At 45.0% G+C, this 20,957-nt stretch overlaps 1 protein-coding gene and 1 pseudogene across 7 annotated transcripts in view; one reads left to right on the top strand and one right to left on the bottom strand.

Annotated features, from left to right (window-relative positions):
- Positions 1-20,957, top strand: part of NUMA1 (nuclear mitotic apparatus protein 1) — a 73,350-nt gene that overhangs the window by 33,071 nt on the left and 19,322 nt on the right. For all 7 annotated transcript variants that reach the window (XM_086678162.1, XM_086678163.1, XM_086678164.1 and 4 more), the window contains exons 2-6: positions 5,198-5,271; positions 11,743-11,828; positions 17,790-17,869; positions 18,986-19,068; positions 19,635-19,715. In XM_086678162.1, coding sequence (XP_086534288.1) covers positions 5,230-5,271; positions 11,743-11,828; positions 17,790-17,869; positions 18,986-19,068; positions 19,635-19,715 — 372 coding nt within the window. In that variant the 5' untranslated portion in view covers positions 5,198-5,229. The remainder of the gene's footprint in view (positions 1-5,197; positions 5,272-11,742; positions 11,829-17,789; positions 17,870-18,985; positions 19,069-19,634; positions 19,716-20,957) is intronic.
- On the bottom strand, positions 6,694-6,947 carry LOC112865046 (large ribosomal subunit protein eL39-like; annotated as a pseudogene).

Below are 20,957 nucleotides of genomic sequence, written 5' to 3'. Positions count from 1 at the left end.
GGCCCCAGGTCTGCTTCGTGATGGCAACCCTTTTGCCCACATCCTTCTGATCTGGACGTTGCAGAGCATGGAGGGGGGGGAGGGGCAGATATCAGTAAGCCACTTTTGAAGAAACCAGGGAAATCTTGGTTTCCCTTGCATTCCTTCTCTTGTTCCTCACCAGAGCTCTGGGCCAAATTCTAGGCTACATAGAAGGGTTGGTCTGTGTGAAGAGGGGGAGGCCTGAGTCCAGAGTGAGTCCCTTTTAGGGGACCCAGGAAATATACCCAGCAAGCTGGTTTGCCCTGATCTCAGGAATGCAGAGAAACCCTGTGGAGTTAGACAGGACAGCCTATCCTGAACACCACAGGAGTTGAAAAGGATTGTATTTTTTCCACCTGGGCTGCTCTTGGAGCCACTGGTCCTTAAGCCTTTTATGTCTTCCAGGCCAAGAGATGCACCAGCAAGATATTTCCTATTCTGTTCTTTATGATGAATTAGTTGATGGTGACATAGCTTGGCCTTTGCTGGCCCTCTCTGGGGTAACCTACCAGGTGAGGTCTGGGTGCTTGCTTGCCGGTGCCTCCTGACCTATTCCTCCCAGAGTTAGAGGAGGAGGACCTCCCTCAAGATCAGGGTGTTTACTCTTTGGATGTGGGGGTTATTCGATGGTGGGATATCTCTTAGAAAGGTGTACAGAGCATGGAATTTTTATGGCTGCAGGCAGGCAGGCTGTCAGAGTAAGTAGTGGCAAATCTTGCCATTGAACATGGGCTTATAGATAGGACAGGCATTTTGTTTTGTTTTAAATAAATGTTTATTATTTTTGAGAAAGAGAGCAGGGGGTGGGGGGCGGGGTGGTGGGAAGGGCAGAGATAGAGAATTCCAGGCAGGCTCCCCACTGTCAGCTCCGAGCCCCATGTGGGGCTCAAACTCACAAACCTTGAGATTATGACCTGGGCTGGAATGAAGAGCCTAACCAGTTGAGCTACCCAGGTGTCCTTATTTTTTTTTAAAATAGGCTCCACACATAGTGTGGATCCCAGTGCAGGACTTGAACTCAAGACCCTGAGATCAAGGACCTGAGCTGAGACCAAGAGTTGGATGCTTAACCCACTGAGCCACCCACGTGCACTCAGACATTTCCCTTGTGAGCTCTGAGCCTGTGAGCCTTTGGAAATAAGGGATAGAGAGGGGGTGGGGCTTGGGAAAGGATGCCTTGAGGTGGGAGTTTGTGTGGGATTTGGGCCAAGAAATTCTGGGAGTGGGAGCTATCACCTAAGAGAATGAGCTTTCAGTGGAGGCAAGGGCTTGTGATCAGTACAATTTTGTAGTTTTCTGGGACCAAATTTCACTTTGGTGTTATCTTGAGGTAGGGCTGGTGTTCTGGCAGGCAGTAAGTGAGTTAAAGATGGTCTCAAAAGGAGCTGGGGGGGGGGCTTGGGGTAAGGAGAGCAGTGCTGCCACAACACAACTCAGACCCTCTGGCATTTGACCTATCACTTGGTTAAACCCTTGGAACTGAAACTTTTCTTGAACAGACCCCAAAGCTTAGCAACCTGACCCTCTGGTCTTGGTCCTTGCATCTGAGCAGGTGGTTTGCATTAGCTTCAGTCCTGGTAGGAAACCATGGCTAGGTTTTAACTCTTTAAGACCCAGAGAGGGTACAGGCCAGGTGGCTATGCGTCTTTGAGTGTCCTTTTCCTTATCCTGATATATCTTTTCTAGAAACAGGGATTCCTGTAAATGTGGGGCTTGGTCCTGATGTAGGAATTTACATTATATCGGTTTTGAAAATGTAAAGAGGATGCAAGGCCCTAAGTTTATAAGGTAGCTTCTTCTGTGTCTTGTGTCTTGGTTCCTTCTTGAACTCAGGGAAGAGAGGGCACCTTACCAGGTCTGTGAAGTCTCTGTTTGAGATTCTGAGGGTACTTCTTTTCACATAAATGGGTAGGTGGGAACTCTGAAGGTGCCTTGAGAAGCCTTGGTTTGTTTGGTATTTGGGGATTGTGGGTGGGTCGTACCTGATCACATTGGGTGGATCTCAGATCCTTTTGTGAAATGGTTCTGAGCTACAATGCGGGGATCTGTTTTTCCATCACCATGACCATCACCCAGTCTTCTGGGTGGGGCTTGCCTCAGATTTCAGGGGGAGGGTGGGGAGGATGGTGCTTTGGCTGGGAGCCCTCGGGTTCTAAGCCAAGGCCTGCTTAAAGCTATAGTCCCAATCCGAAGACTAGCCATGCCACTGGCTTCAGTCATTCGTTAACCAGAGAAATGAGTGGCTGTCTGTCCTAACAGCTCCCACCTCAGTGTCCTGTCTGTGGAAAAGTGCTTCTTTATGGGCTTTGAGGTGACAAAGTCATTCTGGAGTGCCTCATGTTGAGTATTGGATTCTTCCTGTTTCCTTGCCTGGGGAGCCCAGAAGAAGGCATTTGGCCTTGACACCAGTTTTCCTGAGCAGTGGAACTAGTTTTAGACAGGCTCCCCCAAGGAGGACATAAGGGTTGTATGTTTTGCCTCTGAGATGAAGGGAAGAGGTTGGTTAAACCTCAGGTCATTTTTAGCAGCACAGCTGTGGAATCTCTCAGAGGGGGCAAGATATACCTCCGGTTGCAAATAAAATTTCTGACCGAAATTTTGGACCTCTCCAGACAGCAAGTCTAGAGGCAACAGTGGGGATGAGGGGGAGGTGATCTGGGCCTCATTTCCCTTGTTCCTAAATAGCTTAGACTTTTTTTTTTTTTTTTTTTTTTTTTTTTTTTTAAGAAGCCCCAATAGAACATGGCCATTGCTGCCTTCACCAGGACCAAGCATGGTCCCTCTAACTTTAGGCTGGCCAAGCACTAGAAGAGTCTTTTTGTGGTGCAATAGTTGAGACCATCTGTCTTCATCCTTGCTTTGCCCCAGGGTGCTAGGCATTCAGTGCTGATGGATAGGCCATGCTGGATGAAAATCATCCAAGACTGAAGAACATTTAGGCCCTTTAGCTTCTTTGCCCTCCTGAGAGTTCCCTTTACCACTTCACTTGGGTCTTACCAAAGCCCAGGTGAATTGGCTCATTTCCAGGTCTGTGATGTTGGTATTACAGGTGGGTATTCTTGGCTTTTGTGGGGTCAGGAAGCACTTAATTATAATTAACAGTTATATTTAGCATTTAATTATTTTCAATATTTTAATGCTTCGTGTATGTTTAATATCATTCCTCATCCTGCTGTAAGCTCCTCAGAGGTAGGGGCCATGTCATTGTCTCCCATTTCCCATGTGTCTTCCAGCACAGGATGAACATATGTATGGAGCAAGAAAATAACCTTTTTGCTTGTTTGATAAGCACTATACACTTGCATAGGAAGGAATAAGAAATGATAGGGAGTGGATTACCATCAGATTTATGTATATCTTTCCCCTGCTAGACAGTGGGCACCTTATGGACAAGAATGGAGTCCCAACACATTGAACACAGAAGGTGCCTAGCAAATGTTGTTTCCAAAGAACCCACACCTTAGGGGATACTAATATGTGGGGAAAGTTACAGGTGATGTGACTCTTAACCACTCTTGTTTTTCTTGGAATAGTGACAGACTGAGTACCTGTGACAGGAGGTGGGTGGTGGGACTGATTGCCCCCATGATTTGTGGGAATTCTGGGAGCTCCTGGGAGGTGTTGAGGAATATTTAGTCAACAGGTATGTGGTCTCTTGGGCAGGTTGGCAGGCAGTTGGCTGATTCTCAATGGGAAGGGAAATTGGAAGCAGGAATGCCAGGACGGGTACCTAATCCTTCATTAAATGTCCTGTGAGATCTCTGCCAGAATTGGATGTGGCATCATCCAGTCCCTCATTTGAACCATGTCTTTGACATTTCTGTGGGAGATATACAAATCCAGAATTTGGAGAGTTTTCCCTTTAAGGACTTGTTAGGTAGAATTTGGATACCTGCAGAACGAGCCAGAAATCAACCTTTCTGCTTAAGATTAGTGATTGTGTATTGTATACCTACCATATACCAGGCACTATGCTATTTGCGTTATCTGCTTAGTCTTGAAGCATCACAGTAACCCAGGGAAGTGTTTGTGATTCCCGGTTTGTAGAGAGGAAACTGAGACCGAAAGAACTTACGCTACTTGTCCAAGGTCACAAGACCAAGGTCACATGGGATCACCATTCAGACCCATGCCTGTCTGAAAAACCATGTTTGTTGTATGTTTTATTTTTTTATTTTTTAAATGTTTATTTTTGAGAGAGAGCGAGCTCGAGGATAGGAGGGGCAGAGAGAGAGGGATAGAATCCGAAGCAGGCTCCAAGGCTGTGAGCTGTCAGTACAGAACCCAGTGCAGAGCTCAAACTCATGAGCTGTGAGATCATGACCTGAAGTTGGATGTTTAACTGACTGAGCCACTCAGGCACCCATGTTCTATGTTTTAAGGGCACCATGTCCCAAAGAGGAGGGTTGAAGAACAGCCTTGAATGTTATATTTTCTGTGGAACAGAAAGATTGCAAGTAGAGCTTGTGGACATTGAATTAAATGCAGGATTCTTTACTGTTACAAGTTTTACAGTAATTTTATTTTATTAAAAAAATTTTTTTGATGTTTGTTTATTTTTGAGAGAGAGACAGAGCATGGGTGGGGGAGGGGCAGAGAGAGAGGGAGACACAGAATCTGAAGCAGGCTCCAGGCTCGGAGCTGTCAGTACAGAGCCCGATGTGGTGCTCGAACCCACAAACCATGAGATCATGACCTGAGCCAAAGTCGGATACCTAACTGACTGAGCCACCCAGGCGCCCAAAGTTTTATAGTTATGTTATTTTATTTTATTTTATTTTATTATTTAAAAAAATTTTTTTAATGTTTATTTATTTTTGAGAGAGAAAGCACGAGTGGGAGAGGGGCAGAGAGAAAGGGAGACACAGAATCCAAAGCAGGCTCCAGGCTCTGAGCTGTCGGCACAGAGCCTGACATGGGGCTCAAACCCATGAGCCGTGAGACCATGACCTGAGCTGAAGTCGGACGCTCAACTGACTGAGCCACCCAGGCGCCCCTATAGTAATTTTAATGTGTACTTTGAGCTTCTTTCTCAAAATTCCCATGGTGCCTTGGTAGATTTAAGTGCTGTGTGAAGAGAGATTTATTTAAATATTAAGAGCCAGTAAATTGAACCACTTCCCCCTTCATCGTTCATCATGGATATCTGATATACTGCTCTTCTTTTGGTTTTCAGGTGCATTGGGGTGACTGTTTGGTGTCACCAAGATGACACTCCATGCCACCCGGGCAGCGGCACTTCTCTCTTGGGTGAGTAGTCTTCCTCTCTTTTTGTTGAGAATTTTCCCAGAAAGTTTGGAGGGGTGCGAGAGGGAACCAGGGCTATGTAACGTCTTCTCATCTCCAGATTAAGGAAATAACAGTTTTCCTTGGCCTTTCTCCTTAGTTTTTAACTTTTATTATCCCTGGTGATGTTGCTGCTGACAATGGTCCATAACTCTGCTTGTGTGGCTTAGAAGAGTATTATCTTCTAAGCTTCTGTATACCTCTTAGGAGAAGTATAAATTTCTTTTCTCATGGGACAGTTGGCTGCAGCACGGCATAGAGACCCATCTTCATTTGCTTCCTGTGCATTTTCCTAACTAGAAGGTTTATGCTGAACTTCAGTAACATGCAGGGACTTTGGTCTTGAAAGGCCTTTTATTGTAGGGCAAGGTTCTCCTTGCTTTCTTTACCATGATTCTGTCTGTTTCCACTGTTTTCCTGTTGCCTTCTTGATTACTTAAATCCTTGTCTAGATCTTTTCATACATTTGTCCAAGACAAACAATGGCAAATGAAGGAGTAATACCGAGCACTGGGAACATAAAGGTACAGAGAAACAGAGGAGGCCACAGAGTGTAGTGATGACAAGCATGGACCTTGGAGTCAGACAGCCTGATAGAATCAGCACTCTCACCTGTTTGCGTGACCCAGGGCAAGTTACTTAGCCTCTCAGCACCATATTTTTTAAATTGAAATAAAAATACATCATAGAGTTATTATGAGGACAATGAAATAATGTTTGTAAAAAGCATTAAGCACAGTATCTGAATAAATAATAATTCTTGATACTTAAAATATTGCCAGGGCATGCTATATGGTACAGGGTATTTTAGTAGTCACCCTGACTACTGATCAATTAGGGCCAAGTGAAAAGCCAATCAAAAAAATTACAGAATAGTTTGAAGGACATGAATTTTTAATTTCCAAGTAGGGTGGGCTTAATAAGACATTGTCTTTAATTGCTGTAAATCTCTAGTCAAGAAATGTGTTTAATATACAGGATGTACAAGGGTGCCTGAATGGCTTAGTCGGTTAGTGTCTGACTCTTGATGTCTGCTCAGGTCTTGATCTAGGGTCATGAGTTCAAGCCCCATGTTGGGCTCTGCGCTGGGTGTGAAGCCTACTTTAAAAAGAAAAAAAAAAATAACAAAACGTACATTCTTAGTCTTCAGTTTCTGCAGTAAATGTGAATTTTAGTTGTACAGTTTAAAATGGGTATTTTTATATTTATAGTTTACTTATTTTATATTTCCATTACATTTCAGTTTATTTTTCAATCAAGTCTCATGTTTATTACTGAACCAACCTACTGGTGCAGAAGCATAATGACAGAGAAAAGTCATTTCCTTGATAAAACAGATCTGCTGTTCAGGTAGTGGGGAGGTGATGGAGTAGGATGTAATGGAATAGGAACATACGACTTTCAGGCGGCATAAGTGTGTGCCATCTCATGTATGATCCCTTGTAGACCCAGCGTCGTTCTTCTCCAGAGCTGCCTCTTGGAGTTGTATCAGATTTTATTACCAGTTTTTATCCGAATCCACTGGAGAATGGGACGATTCTGCTTTTGTTTCTTGGCCAGGAATCGCTTGATCCTGAAAGTCTTGTGAGAAGACATACTGAGAAACCGCACCACACGGCACAATGGCAGTAGCGGAGAAGAGGAGAGCTCATTGTCTTATATCTATGTTAGAAACATTGTCTCTTCCTTTTCCGCCCCTCATCCCTAGGAAGGGGCTGGTTGTGAGCTATGTCTCTAGTTCAGCAGATTAACTGAATATTGGGGGATCCTTCAGCCACATTCTTTTATTTTTTTATTTTTATTTTTTTTAATGTTTATTTATTTTTGAGAGAGAGAGAGGCAGAAGGTGAACAGGGGAGGGACAGAAAGAGAGGGAGACAGAATCTGAAGCAGGCTCTAGGCTCCAAGCTGTCAGCACAGTGCCTGACATGAGGCTTGAACCCACCAACTGTGAGGTCATGACCTGAGCCAAAATCCGATGCTTAACCAAGAGCCACCCAGATGCCCCTAGCCACATTGTTTTAAGTTCATCAGTTTATTTATTTAGGTCCTATGTTTGGTTTTATGGTGAGTACTACCATTACAGAGAACAGACATAGGGTTAGTCTTATTTAACAGCAGATACTTGCATACTTTTTTCAAGAGTCAGAATGAACATGCATTAAAATTATTAATATATAGTTACATAGAAATTTTCAATTTAAACAAAAGATTGGGGCATCTTGGTGGGTCATTTTGTTAAGCATCTGACTTTGGCTCAGGTCGTGATATCCTGGTTCTTGAGCCCAAGCCCTACTTTGGGTGAACACAAAACACCACTTTAGGTCAGCCCCTCTTCTCCCTCTCAACAACCCCCCCCCCCCCCCGCACCTCCCGGGATTCATTCTCTCTCTCTCTCTCTCTCTCTCTCTCTCTCTCTCTCTCTCAAAAATAAATAAATAAATAAATAAATATAAAAATACATATATACGCACACACACATACATACACACACAAAAGGCAGCTAAAGTGGATTTTATGATACTGTAGCAGCATCAAATAATACTTGTTACACATTAGGGGGAAGAGTGGCATAGAACACACACATGTGACAATTATAGTTGTGGTTTAGCAAAAAACAACATAGGAAAAAAGACTAGAAGGAAATACTTCAAAATACTAAAAACGCATGGATTAAAATACTAGAATGAGTGGGTTCCCTCCCCGCCAGGGTTTCAGTAATTTATTTTATTGTGTCAAAATGAATTTATAGTTTGCTTGAAGTGTATCTTGAAACTGTTCCCTACCCAGAAGTTACCATGAATAAACTGTTATAGGGAATAGGGAACTTTTTAAGATTCAACAACCTTAAGTAACTCTGAAAACCTTACAGGCAGCTCTTGGGTTGTTTATTGTTTAGTGAGCTCGGCCCTCACTCTTGTGTTTTGAACCAGACTAGTGAGCTTCTCCACTTCCTCAGCTTTCCACAATTTCTCATTTGAGAGCAAAATAATGCACAGGAAGAAAATACATTTTTATATCCATGAAAGAAACTGTTGCTGGATTCTTACTTAATTGGTGTGGGATGAATCCAGATTCCTTAAGTGACTTTAAATCCGCTAACTGGTGTGATTTTTCAGTCTTGTTAGTGACACAGTCCTTGAATGTTTTTCTTAGATTACAGGTATTAAAAGGAGGCTGTTTTGGGTGCTTAAGTCTTGGCACTCTCTTCATTTTCAGCTGATGGAAAAGGACCTTGGCCTGGTCCTTAAAATCTTCTTCAAAATCTTCGAAAATTTACACTCGCCTTTCCTGACTAATTAGATCAAGCGTGACAAGATGGTATAAATGTATTGTCTTTAAGGCTTCAAAGAGAGGTCATATTTTATGTTCTACTCTTTTTTTTCCCCCTTAACTTTTAGCCTATTTTAATTTAGATCCATCTAGAAGTTGTTTTTTTAAAACTTTTTTTTATATTTATTTTTGAGAGAGAGACAGAGCATGAGCAGGGGAGGGGCAGAGAGAGAGGGAGATACCACATCTGAAGCAAGCTCCAGGCTCTGAGCTGTCAACACAGAACCCGATGTGGGGCTCAAACTCATAAACTATGAGGTCATGATTTGATCTGAAGTCAGATGCTTAACTGACTGAGCCACCTAGGCGCCCCTAGAAGTTGTTTATATTTTTAAGTGTATTTATTTTGAGAGAGAGTGGGGAAAGGGCAGAGAGAGAATTCCAAGCAGGTTCTGCATTGTCAGCACAGAACCTGATGCGGGACTCAAACTCACAAAGTGCAAGTTCATGACCTGAGTCAAAACCAAGAGTTGGACACTTAGCTGGCTAAGCCACCCAGGTGCCCCCCTGCCTTTTATTTTTAAACATACATTTAAAAAAATTTTTTAATGTTTATTTATTTATTTATTTTATTTTTTTATTTAAAAAAAATTTTTTTTTTCAACGTTTTTATTTATTTTTTTTGGGACAGAGAGAGACAGAGCATGAACGGGGGAGGGGCAGAGAGAGAGGGAGACACAGAATCGGAAACAGGCTCCAGGCTCTGAGCCATCAGCCCAGAGCCCGACGCGGGGCTCGAACTCCTGGACCGCGAGATCGTGACCTGGCTGAAGTCGGACGCTTAACCGACTGCGCCACCCAGGCGCCCCTTTAATGTTTATTTTTGAGAGAGAGAGAGACAGAGCATGAGCGGGGGAGGGGCAGAGAGAGGGAGACACAGATGCTGAAGCAGGCTACAGGGTCTGAGCTCTCAGCACAGAGCTTGACTCGGGGCTGGAACCCATGAACCGTGAGATCATGACCTGAGCCAAAGTCAGACACTTCACCGACTGAGCCACCCAGGTGCCCCTAAAAGTTGTTTTTAACATAAAAATATTTAACTGAATAAATAGTATCATTTCTGTGGCTGAGTTTTGTTTCTTTTTATTTAATACTCTTGATTCTCTAGTGCAGTCAGCCTGTTTAACTACTGAGAAGTAAAAGTTTTGCTACATCTACTTCATTATTTTAATATTATTAATAATAATAGTGCTTTGCATTTAGCACTTGTATTTTGTTACATATTCTTGCACCCATAATTCCATTTGAACGCACACCAGTCCTCTAAAGTAAACAGCAAACAGCGTAGGAATTCTATCCATTGGGCAAGTGAGAAAGTAGGTACGGAGAGAAATAAGTTGATAACAAAGGTTCCTGGCAAGTTCGTGGAAGACCTGCACCCAAAATCTTTATCTGGGAGCTCTCATCCCAGTACCAATTCATTCATTTCTTCATTTATCTACCTTTCTTTCTGTCAGATTATCTAGTAATCTCTACACCCATTGTGGGGCTCGAACTCACGACCCTGAGATCAAGAGTAGCATGTGCTTCCGATGGAGCCAGCCAGGCGCCCCATAGCCCAGTACCTTTTAAAGAGCACATTTGTAAACAGAAACTACTCATTGCACATAATAACCACTGTGCTGAAGTTCTTAAAAATACCTTGTTAATAAGCAGCCTAAGTTCCCTTCTTACCTCAGTCTTGCATGTGTGATTGACTGACTTAGCAAACCCTTTGTTCCTCTGGTAGTAACAAAGGTGAAGTTCAGCCCAGGCTTCTTCTGAACTTGATGCCTTTGGAATTTCTGAGGTTTTCCTGGAGAAGTTGACTGTATATGCTTGTTGAATAACCTGTGTACCTGACTCATTCGCAGGTGACTGACTGCTGGTGAGTTTTCTGGTTGTAAAGACTGATTTAGGTGGATGCCTGCCTAAAGGCAAAGAAGAGAAAAAGGCAATTGAATCAGGATTGCCAAGTTTCTCTCTGGGGTTCCCAGCTCTTCTTTTCCTCCCTTATTTTTTCTTTGTTATCTTGTTCTCTCATCATTTCTCCCTGTGTCAGCCAAAGGTTTATGTCTGGGAAGGATTTTTAAAATGTGTAAATAACAGGGGTACCTGGCTGGCTCAGTCGGTTAAGCATCTGACTTCAGCTCAGGTCATGATCTCATGGTTCCTGAGTTCGAGCCCCGCATCGGGCTTGGTGCTGACAGCTCAGAGCCTGGAGCCTGCTTCGGATTCTGTGTCTGTCTGTCTCTCTGCCTCCAACCACCCCCCCCCCCGCCCCCAAATAAATAAACATTAAATAAATTTTATTAAAAAAATTTTTTTAACATTTATTCATTTTTGAGAGACAGAGTGTGAATGTGGGGGAGGGGCAGGGAGAGAGGGAGACACAGAATCCGAAGCAGGCTCCAGGCTCTGAGCTGTCGCACAGAGCCCGATGCAGGGCTCAAACTCACAAACCATGAGATCATGACCTGAGCTGAAGTCGGACACTTAACCGACTGAGCCACCCAGGTGCCCCAACGTTAAATTTTTAAAAAATGCATTAGCAAAATTTTGTATCTGTGTGATAGTATATAAAACATACGTAGTATTTAATGTAAGTTTTGAATAGATATTTCAAAGTCCACGAGATAGAAAGGGCTATAATGTGAAAATTTGAGCTGTGGAGGGTTATAATGTAAATATTCAAGAGATACAAAGAGCAATAATACAAAAAACCTTTCTTTTAACCCGCTTCTGACTCCCCTGTCCCTAGAGGCAGTGGTGGTACAGGACAGTTTCTTGTGTGTTCTTCCAGAGCCATTTTATGCCTAGTTATAGTTAAATTATATCCCTAGTGCTGGAGCATCTTCGGAGAATTTTGGCTCTCATTTAGTTGAAGCCAGAGGAAGGGGGGGTTCTGAGGCTGCACGCAGGTGGCTGTTACTGGGCACGTGGCTGCAGCAGCTTCTCTCCGCTGAAGTGCAAGCTCCGAGGACCAGCTGTTCTTCGCGCCTGCGGCCTGCAGCTGTGGGCACCCACTGTGAGCAGGCTCATTGTCGGCATCTGGGGAGCACGGCCAACGCAGTGCTCCTCACACTCGCAGTGGGTCACCAGGCTCTCCCCTTTGTTTCACAGGTGAACAGTCTGCATGTAGCCAGCCCCGTGGAGGCCGTGCTGCAGCTCCAGGACTGCAGTGTCTTCCTCAAGATCATTGACGGCATGTGAGTATACGCCACACCCCTCTCCAGCCTCCCACGTGAGGCTGAATGTTGGGCTGGGGACCACATTTACTCCCTTTCCTTGCCGACAGCTGTGACCAGAAAGCATGGGCAGGATTGCTAGCGTGGGGCCCCGAGGTAGGAGCACACTGAGCTCATTGCCTAGTCACTCTCTCTCTCTATGGGAAGAGGTTTCGCTCTGGTCCCATCCCATGGCTTCCTCACTCTTGCACAGAGAGCCTGCAGGTCTCTGTGCTTTCACAGGATTTCAAGAGTCTGCTCTGGGCCTCCCTGTCCTCTTGTCTCAGTGAGAGTCTTCCATACCTTCTTGTGGCTCTGGCCTGTCCTTACCTCACAAGCCCTCCTGACAACCTGTAAGGCCAGGAGGAAGAAAGGGGAAGCTCTTGCACTTAAGGGAAATAAGCAGCACCTAGAAATCTTATCTCTAACTTGTTAGTGTGCCACAGATCTGCCCCTTTCTAAACCATTAGAGCTTTTCTGGGGGTTTTGCCTGCCTCATTAACTTGCTTTGTGAGGTCGATTAGCATTTGATAAGCTGCTTGTTGTCCCCTAGCCAGGATTCTAGTGAGCTTTTTTTTTTTTTACATCTGTCTTTGAATGTCTCAGTTATCTGGGAAATCAGCGGAGTGGGCCTCCCCCTTATATCTTCCCTCTCTGGAAGCAAGCAAAGATGTAACCTACAGTTACAAGGGTCAAGCCGTAACCTACAGTCATTTTTTAAGGCTCATATAGTTCATTCTTTTTCCTCTGTCATCAAGCCTTCAGAAATTAGGGCAAAACTGACCTTTCACATCTTTGTGCTGTGGGCAGAAGTAGAGGTCAGCCATAATGTAGAGAATTGAGGGGACAGAGAGGACCATCCCTTTTCAAAGGAAAGCACGGTAGACAGCCCCCAGGTCAGGGATAGTCTGAAGTGTTGACTGAGAGTGTTCTTGTTCCACACGTAGCAGATAAGAACTGGGGTGGGGGCTTCAGTATCTCTGTGAAACAGTTTGGCTACCCCTTCATAGGGAAAGGAGGCAGAACTGAGCTTGTCAGAGGCAGGGGCTGGATCTGATTCACCTTGAGTTCCTCTGCGCCTAGCTTGGGACGGTTCGGTTTTGATTAATGTTTGTTGAGTAAGTGAACAAAAATGTAGTTGATACTGTTCATCACCGAAGTCTAGTGGGGCTGAGTAGCCTAGAACAGATGTATTCAGCAAGAATGGTTTTTGGTTTTAATTTTTTGAATGTGTTTTTTTTTTTTTTCAACGTTTATTTATTTTTGGGACAGAGAGAGACAGAGCATGAACGGGCGAGGGGCAGAGAGAGAGGGAGACACAGAATCGGAAACAGGCTCCAGGCTCTGAGCCATCAGCCCAGAGCCTGACGCGGGGCTCGAACTCACGGACCGCGAGATCATGACCTGGCTGAAGTCGGACGCTTAACCGACTGCGCCACCCAGGCGCCCCTTGAATGTGTTTTTTGAAGTGTATGTTGGTGGTGGGATGTCTTATAAGGTTTTTTTAAAGTCCCTGTGGCTCTAACTAGCACCTGCTTTAGTGCCTCTGAAAGAGGTCACTATTTTCTTACTTTGATACAGACAGTACCATTTTCTTTCCCAGTTACCCAGGCAGGACCTTTCAACATCATCTTGAATTCCTCCCTCTCCTTGGCAGTGATTCTAGTAGGTCATCTTCCTCTCATTTTGTCCTTTAGAAGACTTCTCACATCTCTGCCTCTGCCTCACTCTGGATACCTGGCCCTCGTGGCTTGGTTCTGCTCTAATCTGTGCGTATTCCCAGGGCATTCCTGTTCATGTGACCTCAGGAACCTTCTTCCTCCAGTCCTTCTTTCATTGTGGTGCCCCACAGCTGGTGGACCTCAGGGATGGACTCTTTATTGCCAGGAGGTTGAAATCTAAAATCTCCAGCCTTGGCATTGAAGAACTTTGATCAGGGACTCATCTCCTCCCACCAGTCTTGTTTCCTACTCATTTCTAACTCCATACCTACCCTATTTTTTTTCTTCCCGGATCCTGTAGAATTTCCTAAGTTCTGGATTTTATTTTATTTTTTATTAAAAAAATTAAATTTTTTTAATGCTTATTATTTTTGAGAGAGAGAGAAAATTAGCGGGGGAGGCCCAGAGACAGGGAGACACAAAATCTGAAGCAGGCTCTAGGCTCTGAGCTATCAACACAGAGCCTGACACAGGACTCGAGCTCATGAACTGTAAGATCATGACCTGAGCTGAAGTCGGACACTTAACTGACTGAGCCACCCAGGCACCCCTAAAAAAATTTTTTTAATGTTTATTTTTGAGGGAGGGAGAGAGCGAGCGAGCGAGCAGGGGAGGGGCAGAAGGAGGGAGACAGAGAAACCAAAGCAGGCTCCAGGCTCTGAGCCGTCAGCACAGAGCCCGATGTGGGGTTCGAACCCACAAACCACAATCCTGGCCTGAGACGAAGTCGGACACTTAACCAGTTGAGCCACCCAGGCATCCCTTGATTTTATTAATTGTATCATGGTACTGCTCAACTTGTTCTCCCCGCTGTCGCCCCCCTCCCCCACCCCTGCCACCTCCACCCCCAACCCAACCTTGTTGCCTGTAAACTGGTAATTAGATCCAAGCTTGATTAGCTGAAGGGTTTTTTGTTGTTGTTTTCTTGTTTTTGCACAGATTCTTCATAGGAGAATTATGTACCACCTATAAGTTAGCATTTTGCAATTCTTTTTTTTTTAATTTAAATTTTATTTTTTTTAATTTACATCCAAATTAGTTAGCATATAGTGCAACAATGATTTTAGGAGTAGGTTCCTTAGTGCCCCTTACCTATTTATCCCATTCCCCCTCCCACAACCCCTCCAGTAACCCTCTGTTTGTTCTCCATGAGTCTCTTCTGTTTTGTCTCCCTCTCTGTTTTTATATTATTTTCGTTTCCCTTCCCTTATGTTCTTCTGTTTTGTGTCTTAAAGTCCTCATATGAGTGAAGTCATATGATATTTGTCTTTCTCTAATTTCACTTAGCATAATACCTTCCGGTTCCATCCACGTAGTTGCACATGGCAAGATTTCATTCTTTTTGATTGCCGAGTAATAATAGCCTTTTGCAGTTCTTAGTGAAAGGAATTATCTTTCAAACCCTAATGAAGTGGTAGATCTACACAGTTAACATCAGTGGCTGGTAAAATCATTAGGCTGATGATACCTAAGCCTACTATTTAATTTTAATGTCATGAAAATATGGGCAGCCAGGTGTGATGCTCTTTGTGTTGTAAAAGTACAGTAGGGTGTAGCATGGTTTTTGGTATGTGTGTTTGTTTTTGTTTTTGACTTAAGAATAGATCAAGGTGGGATGCTTGGTGGGCTCAGTCATTGGAACATGCAACTCTTGATTTCGGGGTCATGAGTTTGAGTCCCACTTTGGGGGTAGAGATTACTTAAAAAAATAAAATCTCGGGGAAAAAATAGATCAAGGAGCATTTGTTTTTGAGGAGATCAATTTCCTTGGCTTAATGACAAGAGCAGTAGAAGTGTCCAAGAGGTAAGCATGTGTATCCTTGGTTTAGCAACTGTAGCTTGGTAACCTGGTGGGAAATTTTCACTGGGAGGGTTATAAATTCAAGATGCACATTTTCCAAGTTGTCTTCTAATGCACTGCCTGAGCCTTAGACTAGGAGAAGTGAAGGTGTAGGGAGGGTAAGAGAGGAGGGAGAGAGAACACAAATACATGTGTGTGCGTGTGTGCTGCGTGCGTGCGCGGTGGAGGGGAGGGGTTGTTGAAATTCCACGTTAACCCTAATCTCCATCTCGGATCCAGGCCAGTGCAAATCAACTTCCTTTGGGAAGACAGATGTGTTCTTGGTGAACGTGTTCTGGCTTTTTCATTGTGGATGATGCTACTGTTGCTAACCTAAATCAGATGCTGGTTCTCCAGGGAAGGCCGTGGAGGATGGCAGGGCTGGTGGCAGATAGCAGCTGTGGGGCTTGAACAGGTCTTGTTCTTTGGCCACTTGGCCTTCTCTCTGGGAAAATACATTGACATCAGCCCCTCTATCAAGTTTCCCTTTCTGTTCTGTGTGAGAATAGCCTGAAGCAAAAAGGCTGTCCCATCTCTGATACCTGTGAGACTTGACTAGCAAAGTGTAGTAGAGTCATTTTGCCAGAAAACCTAAAGCTCTGACATTTGTGTTACTGACCTTGACCTCTCCTCTTCCTGTTATAAAGCATCCTTCATCTGTTAGTCAACCCATATGTACTGAGTACCTCCTGTACCCTAGCTTTCAGGTCACACAGTTAGAGGGGTCATTTGTAAGTGATGCTATTGTATCAATCAGTGCTGCAGAAAGTCCTGAGGGGGAGGAAGGAGTCATGACTGGTAGTGGTTGTGGATAAGACTTGAACTCACTTTTTAAAAAAAATTTTTCTAATGTTTACTTTTGAGAGAGAGAGCATGCAAGTGAGGGTCAGAGAGAGAGGGAGACCCAGGATCTGAAGCAGGCTCCAGGCTCTGAGCTGTCAGCACAGAGCCCAAAGCGGGACTCAAACCCACAAACCACGGGATCATAACCTGAGCTGAAGTTGGACGCTTAACTGACTGAGCCACCCAGGCGCCCCTGAACTCACTTTTAAAGGATGGGCTGGATTGTTCCAGGTCCAGCATGTTTAAACCATATTCCATGTAACTTTACTTATCCTAGGGGCTTAGTGGGGGGAAAAAGAGGTTTTGTGGTTAGACAGGTTTAGGAAATAATTCACATTATATCCTTTTCTTGAGAAAATGCTCGGTTTGGTTTAACCCAGCGTTTCTCAAACATTTAACCTGAGAACCCTCTTTGTTTTTTTATCTAATGGAGTACACTTAGGGAAATTACTGCTCTGTGCTGAGGCAAGGAGTCACAATGTTCCAGATTGTGGGTAGGTAGGGAAGATGGCTCTTTTAGGAGCCTGGGAGGGGATTGGCATCTCCTGATGGCTTTGTAGGAGTCCCTAATCACACACCAGCTATCCAGAAAATGGCTCATGGGGGGTTCACTTGGAAGAATCCTTTGTAATCACGTGGGAGAGGGAGGGAGGTACATTGGTGGTCTTGGCTTGGGTGCTGCTTACGCTTTGCAGGATGTCCAGCACTGCTAAGTTCTCTGGTTCTCAGGCCCTCCCTGCCCTCCAGAAAGTTGACTGAAACCTGGAACATTCAGTAGAATCTGGCGGTTGAGGAACAAGAGGCCCCTTTAATTAGTATCTCCAGCCATAGAAGCCCAAGGAGAAAAGTCTGCTTTCTGACTTCTAGTGAAGCTATTCCCCAGTGAGGTTGACAGGGCAGTTAGCCTGAGCACCAGGGGCCCGGGCTGTGTGAGGGCTCCCCCTGCTGCCTCCCTCTCCCCATAGCTCTCTCAGCATGTAGCCTGCTCTTCCAGTTAAACAGACCAGCGCAGCAATACCCAGCCACTTGAGTGTTGTCCCTTGGCCTTAGCCATCTCAGCCTTTGATCTGTTGTGTTGAACTTTGCCCTGTCCCTTCAGAGCCTTGGGAATTCCCTCCTGTTCTTTCAGTTCTTTGACTTGTTTTTCCCTTTCCATCATTTGTCTTACTCTCACTGTGTTTCCCAGGCTTTCTGACCTTTTACAGTTAAGCCATTCCAGGCTACTGAACCTAGCTACCCCTTCGTCTCTGTCATCTTCGTCCTCTCCCCTCGGCCCCCTTCCCACAGAGCCTTTCATATTCATGAAGAGGGTGGCAGAGTTTTTTCCAGAAGGACCTCCTGCCTCAAGTTCCCACTTCTCACCCACCACACAGTTCCTTCTGACCAAATGGTGTCTTGGTATCTTCTCCCCTGCCACCAGCATCTCTCCCAGATCCAGTGCAGACCAAACCTGAAGGAAGGGGCAGGTGGCATGGAATGGAGTAGTGAGGGGGGAAGGATTGCTTAGTACTCTGGTCCTGATACTTGTTCTTTTTCTAGCCACGGCACTGATGAGGGGCAGCAAATCCTGCAACAGCCGGTACCAGAGAGACTGGACTTTGTGTGCAGTTTTTTGCAAAGTAAGCACCTTTCTTACCTAGCTGAGAAGGAGCTGCTTCCTCAACTCCCAGGACTTTGGGAGTCCAGAGGAACCAGCTCACAGGTGTCTGGAGGTGCAGAGGCTCAAGGCTGCTGACTCTGTACCACAGAGATGAATATAACTGTTTCCCTGGGTCTGGTGATGCTTATGCCGTCAGGGAAGAAGAGTGTCCCTTCAGTCCCAGAGCCCATCTCTAAGATCCAGGTAGAGCCAGAGAGTCAGTTTTCAGGACTCATCACCTTGGCCCCCCCTCCCCCTCCCCCCCCCCCCCCCCCCCCCCCCCGCCCCATGCAAGGAGTTGGAGGAGAGGGATGGATCCATGCTATCCTCTTTCCCTTGTAAGAAAAACATTCCCCTGGATGATTTTGAATTAATTACCTAGGCAATAGATGGGGCAGAGGCAGATTTAGGTTGAGGTCTTGGCTCTTCTACTCACAGCTTGTATGGCCTTTCTGGACGTAGGTTTTTTGTCTATAAGATGGAATAATTGCTCTTAAGGTTGATAGGTAGTAAGAACAGATGTAAAGTTAGCACAGTGTCAATTCCCCTCCCTTGTACAGTCATGGACACAGAGTCCTCCTCTTTGACACAGGAGCTATCAACCATCACCCCCTCAGGAGAGTTATGGGAAAGGTGATAATAGATTTAGATAAAGCAAAGGTTAATTGATAGTTGGCATAACAGCAGAAGAACTGGTGTCCCTAGTCCTCCTGATCTAACTTAGCTTCAGGCTTCCTCTACGACCTTACTTGGAATAAGACCCTAGAGTGACCTGGAATCTCTGGTTCCTTCTCTGTGGTGCTGAGCAGGAGTTGATGCATTGGGTGGGTGAGTGCAACGTCATGTCCCAGTGCTGCTGTGAATTCCTAGCCTGCTTTTTTCTTGAACTATCCCTGTAGTCCTTGGGCTGACCTAGGATAGAACTAACTTCAGGTGGAAATGTGTGTGTTGGGGGAGAGAGGACATAGGAGCAAGGAGACTTATGTCTCCTAGCCCCACCAGAGACGGTGATTTCGTTCTACTTTGAGGTATTCTCATGATCTCAGGAATTGTGTCCAGGAAGTTCACCCTGTTTTCTACATTGTCATCTTTACAGAAAACCGAAAACATCCCTCTTCTCCAGAATGCCTGGTGTCTGTGCAGAAGGTGATGGAAGGGTCAGAGCTGGAATTGGCCAAGGTATCTATGGGATATTGGATGTGGGGGTGGGAGGGTGGCACCAGTTGGACCTGCCAGGCCTTCTCTTGGTGATGAGTACTTTATTTCTGGGGCTCATGGAGGTTAGAGGTCAGCCATCTGTCTGAGGCAGAGGCTGATTTAGCCTAAGGAGTCTCAGAGCCCATGCCCTATGACAGAGATTACTAGACTATTACTGTGAGCCTCAGTGAAGACGTGGCAGGAATTGGGCCTCACCCAGGTGTCATAGTCTTCTTTTTAGCTCAGTCTCTTTCATTTCCTCCACTTCCTGTTTCTGGGTGCTGGCCCATAGAGGGTAGTTTAAGCTTTGTAGTTAGGTTCCATGAGTCCAGGAATTCAGTTGTACACCAGGCTTTTTGTACAGTGAGCAGTAAGTCCTCAATCAGGTGTTTCCTGGTGCAGTTAAGGGCAGGGACCTGGGGCTACTGAGTTCTAGGAGCTTTGGAAGAGCCTCTGGAATAGTTCAGAGTCCCCAGAATATTCCAGAGAGGGGAGCACTGAGAAGAGAGACAGTCCTGCTCAGTGACTGTCTTCTGTTTGGCTTCTAGATGACCATGCTGCTGTTATACCACTCCACCATGAGCTCCAAAAGTCCCAGGGACTGGGAACAATTTGAATATAAGATTCAGGTAAGCCCTGTGTCTCCACCACACCTGGGGGGCCTAGCTCGTGCTTCACCCTACTCCATTGGTTTTCTTTCAACAACGTATATTGTTCTTTTAAAAAATTAGGTTGTAGCAATTCCAGCCATTCTTTATAGGATGTCTGGAAAATATTGAAAAGTGCAAAAGAGGGAAATAACAATTGCTTCTAATCTCATTTCCAGAGACAACTAACTGCTAACTTTTAAGGGATATACTTCCAAGTCCTTTTGTGTGTGTGTGTGTGTGTGTGTGTGTGTGTGTGTGTGTATTTTTTTAATGTTTATTTATTTTGAGAGAGCAAGAGTATGAGTAGTGGAGGGGCAGAGAGAGAGAGAGAGAGAGAGAGAGAGAGAGAATCCCAAGCAGGCTCTGTGCTATCAGATTTGAACTTTTTTTTTTTTAATTTTTTTTTAACGTTTATTTATTTTTGAGACAGAGACAGAGCATGAACAGGGGAGGGTCAGAGAGAGAGGGAGACACAGAATCTGAAACAGGCTCCAGGCTCTGAGCGGTCAGCACAGCCCGACGCGGGGCTCGAACTCACAGACCGTGAGATCATGACCTGAGCCGAAGCTCAGAGTCAGATGCTTAACCCACTGAGCCACCCAGGTGCCCCATTCATGTTCATATATTTAACTGTGGTTGTAAACTCTAGTGGTAACTCTCCTGTGTTGGGAAAATATGTAGAAATTGCGAGTATATTTTTTTATAAATTTTTTTTTTTCAACGTTTTTTTTATTTATTTTTTTTGGGACAGAGAGAGACAGAGCATGAACAGGGGAGGGGCAGAGAGAGAGGGAGACACAGAATCGGAAACAGGCTCCAGGCTCTGAGCCATCAGCCCAGAGCCCGACGCGGGGCTCGAACTCACGGACCGCGAGATCGTGACCTGGCTGAAGTCGGACGCTTAACCGACTGCGCCACCCAGGCGCCCCTCGAGTGTATATTTTTACACAAACTGTCATTCCATGTGTCTCCTCCTTTCCTCTAATGGGAGGGATTAGTGAGAGAGAATATCTTTGTCCATCATGACCGTCTAGCTCAGAGCTGTTACCTTCTCTCCCCTCCTCTACTTGGTCTCTAAGTGCATTTGCTTCACTATAGAGGGAATGACCTGATTTCCAGGAACTACCTGCCTGGAAGGGTCTGATGTTGGCTTTGCTTCCTGTATGAGCAGCTGTCCTTTATTTCCCAGAGCAGGAGGAGCTGGGATGCCACAGTGGGTAA

The sequence above is a fragment of the Puma concolor genome, chromosome D1, assembly GCF_028749965.1.
Source record: "Puma concolor isolate L17-30 chromosome D1, mPumCon1.1.hap2, whole genome shotgun sequence".
In the NCBI taxonomy this organism is placed as follows: Eukaryota; Metazoa; Chordata; class Mammalia; order Carnivora; family Felidae; genus Puma; species Puma concolor.
Note: the sequence above shows the minus strand (reverse complement) of the source record. Positions and strands in the feature narration are given on the sequence as shown.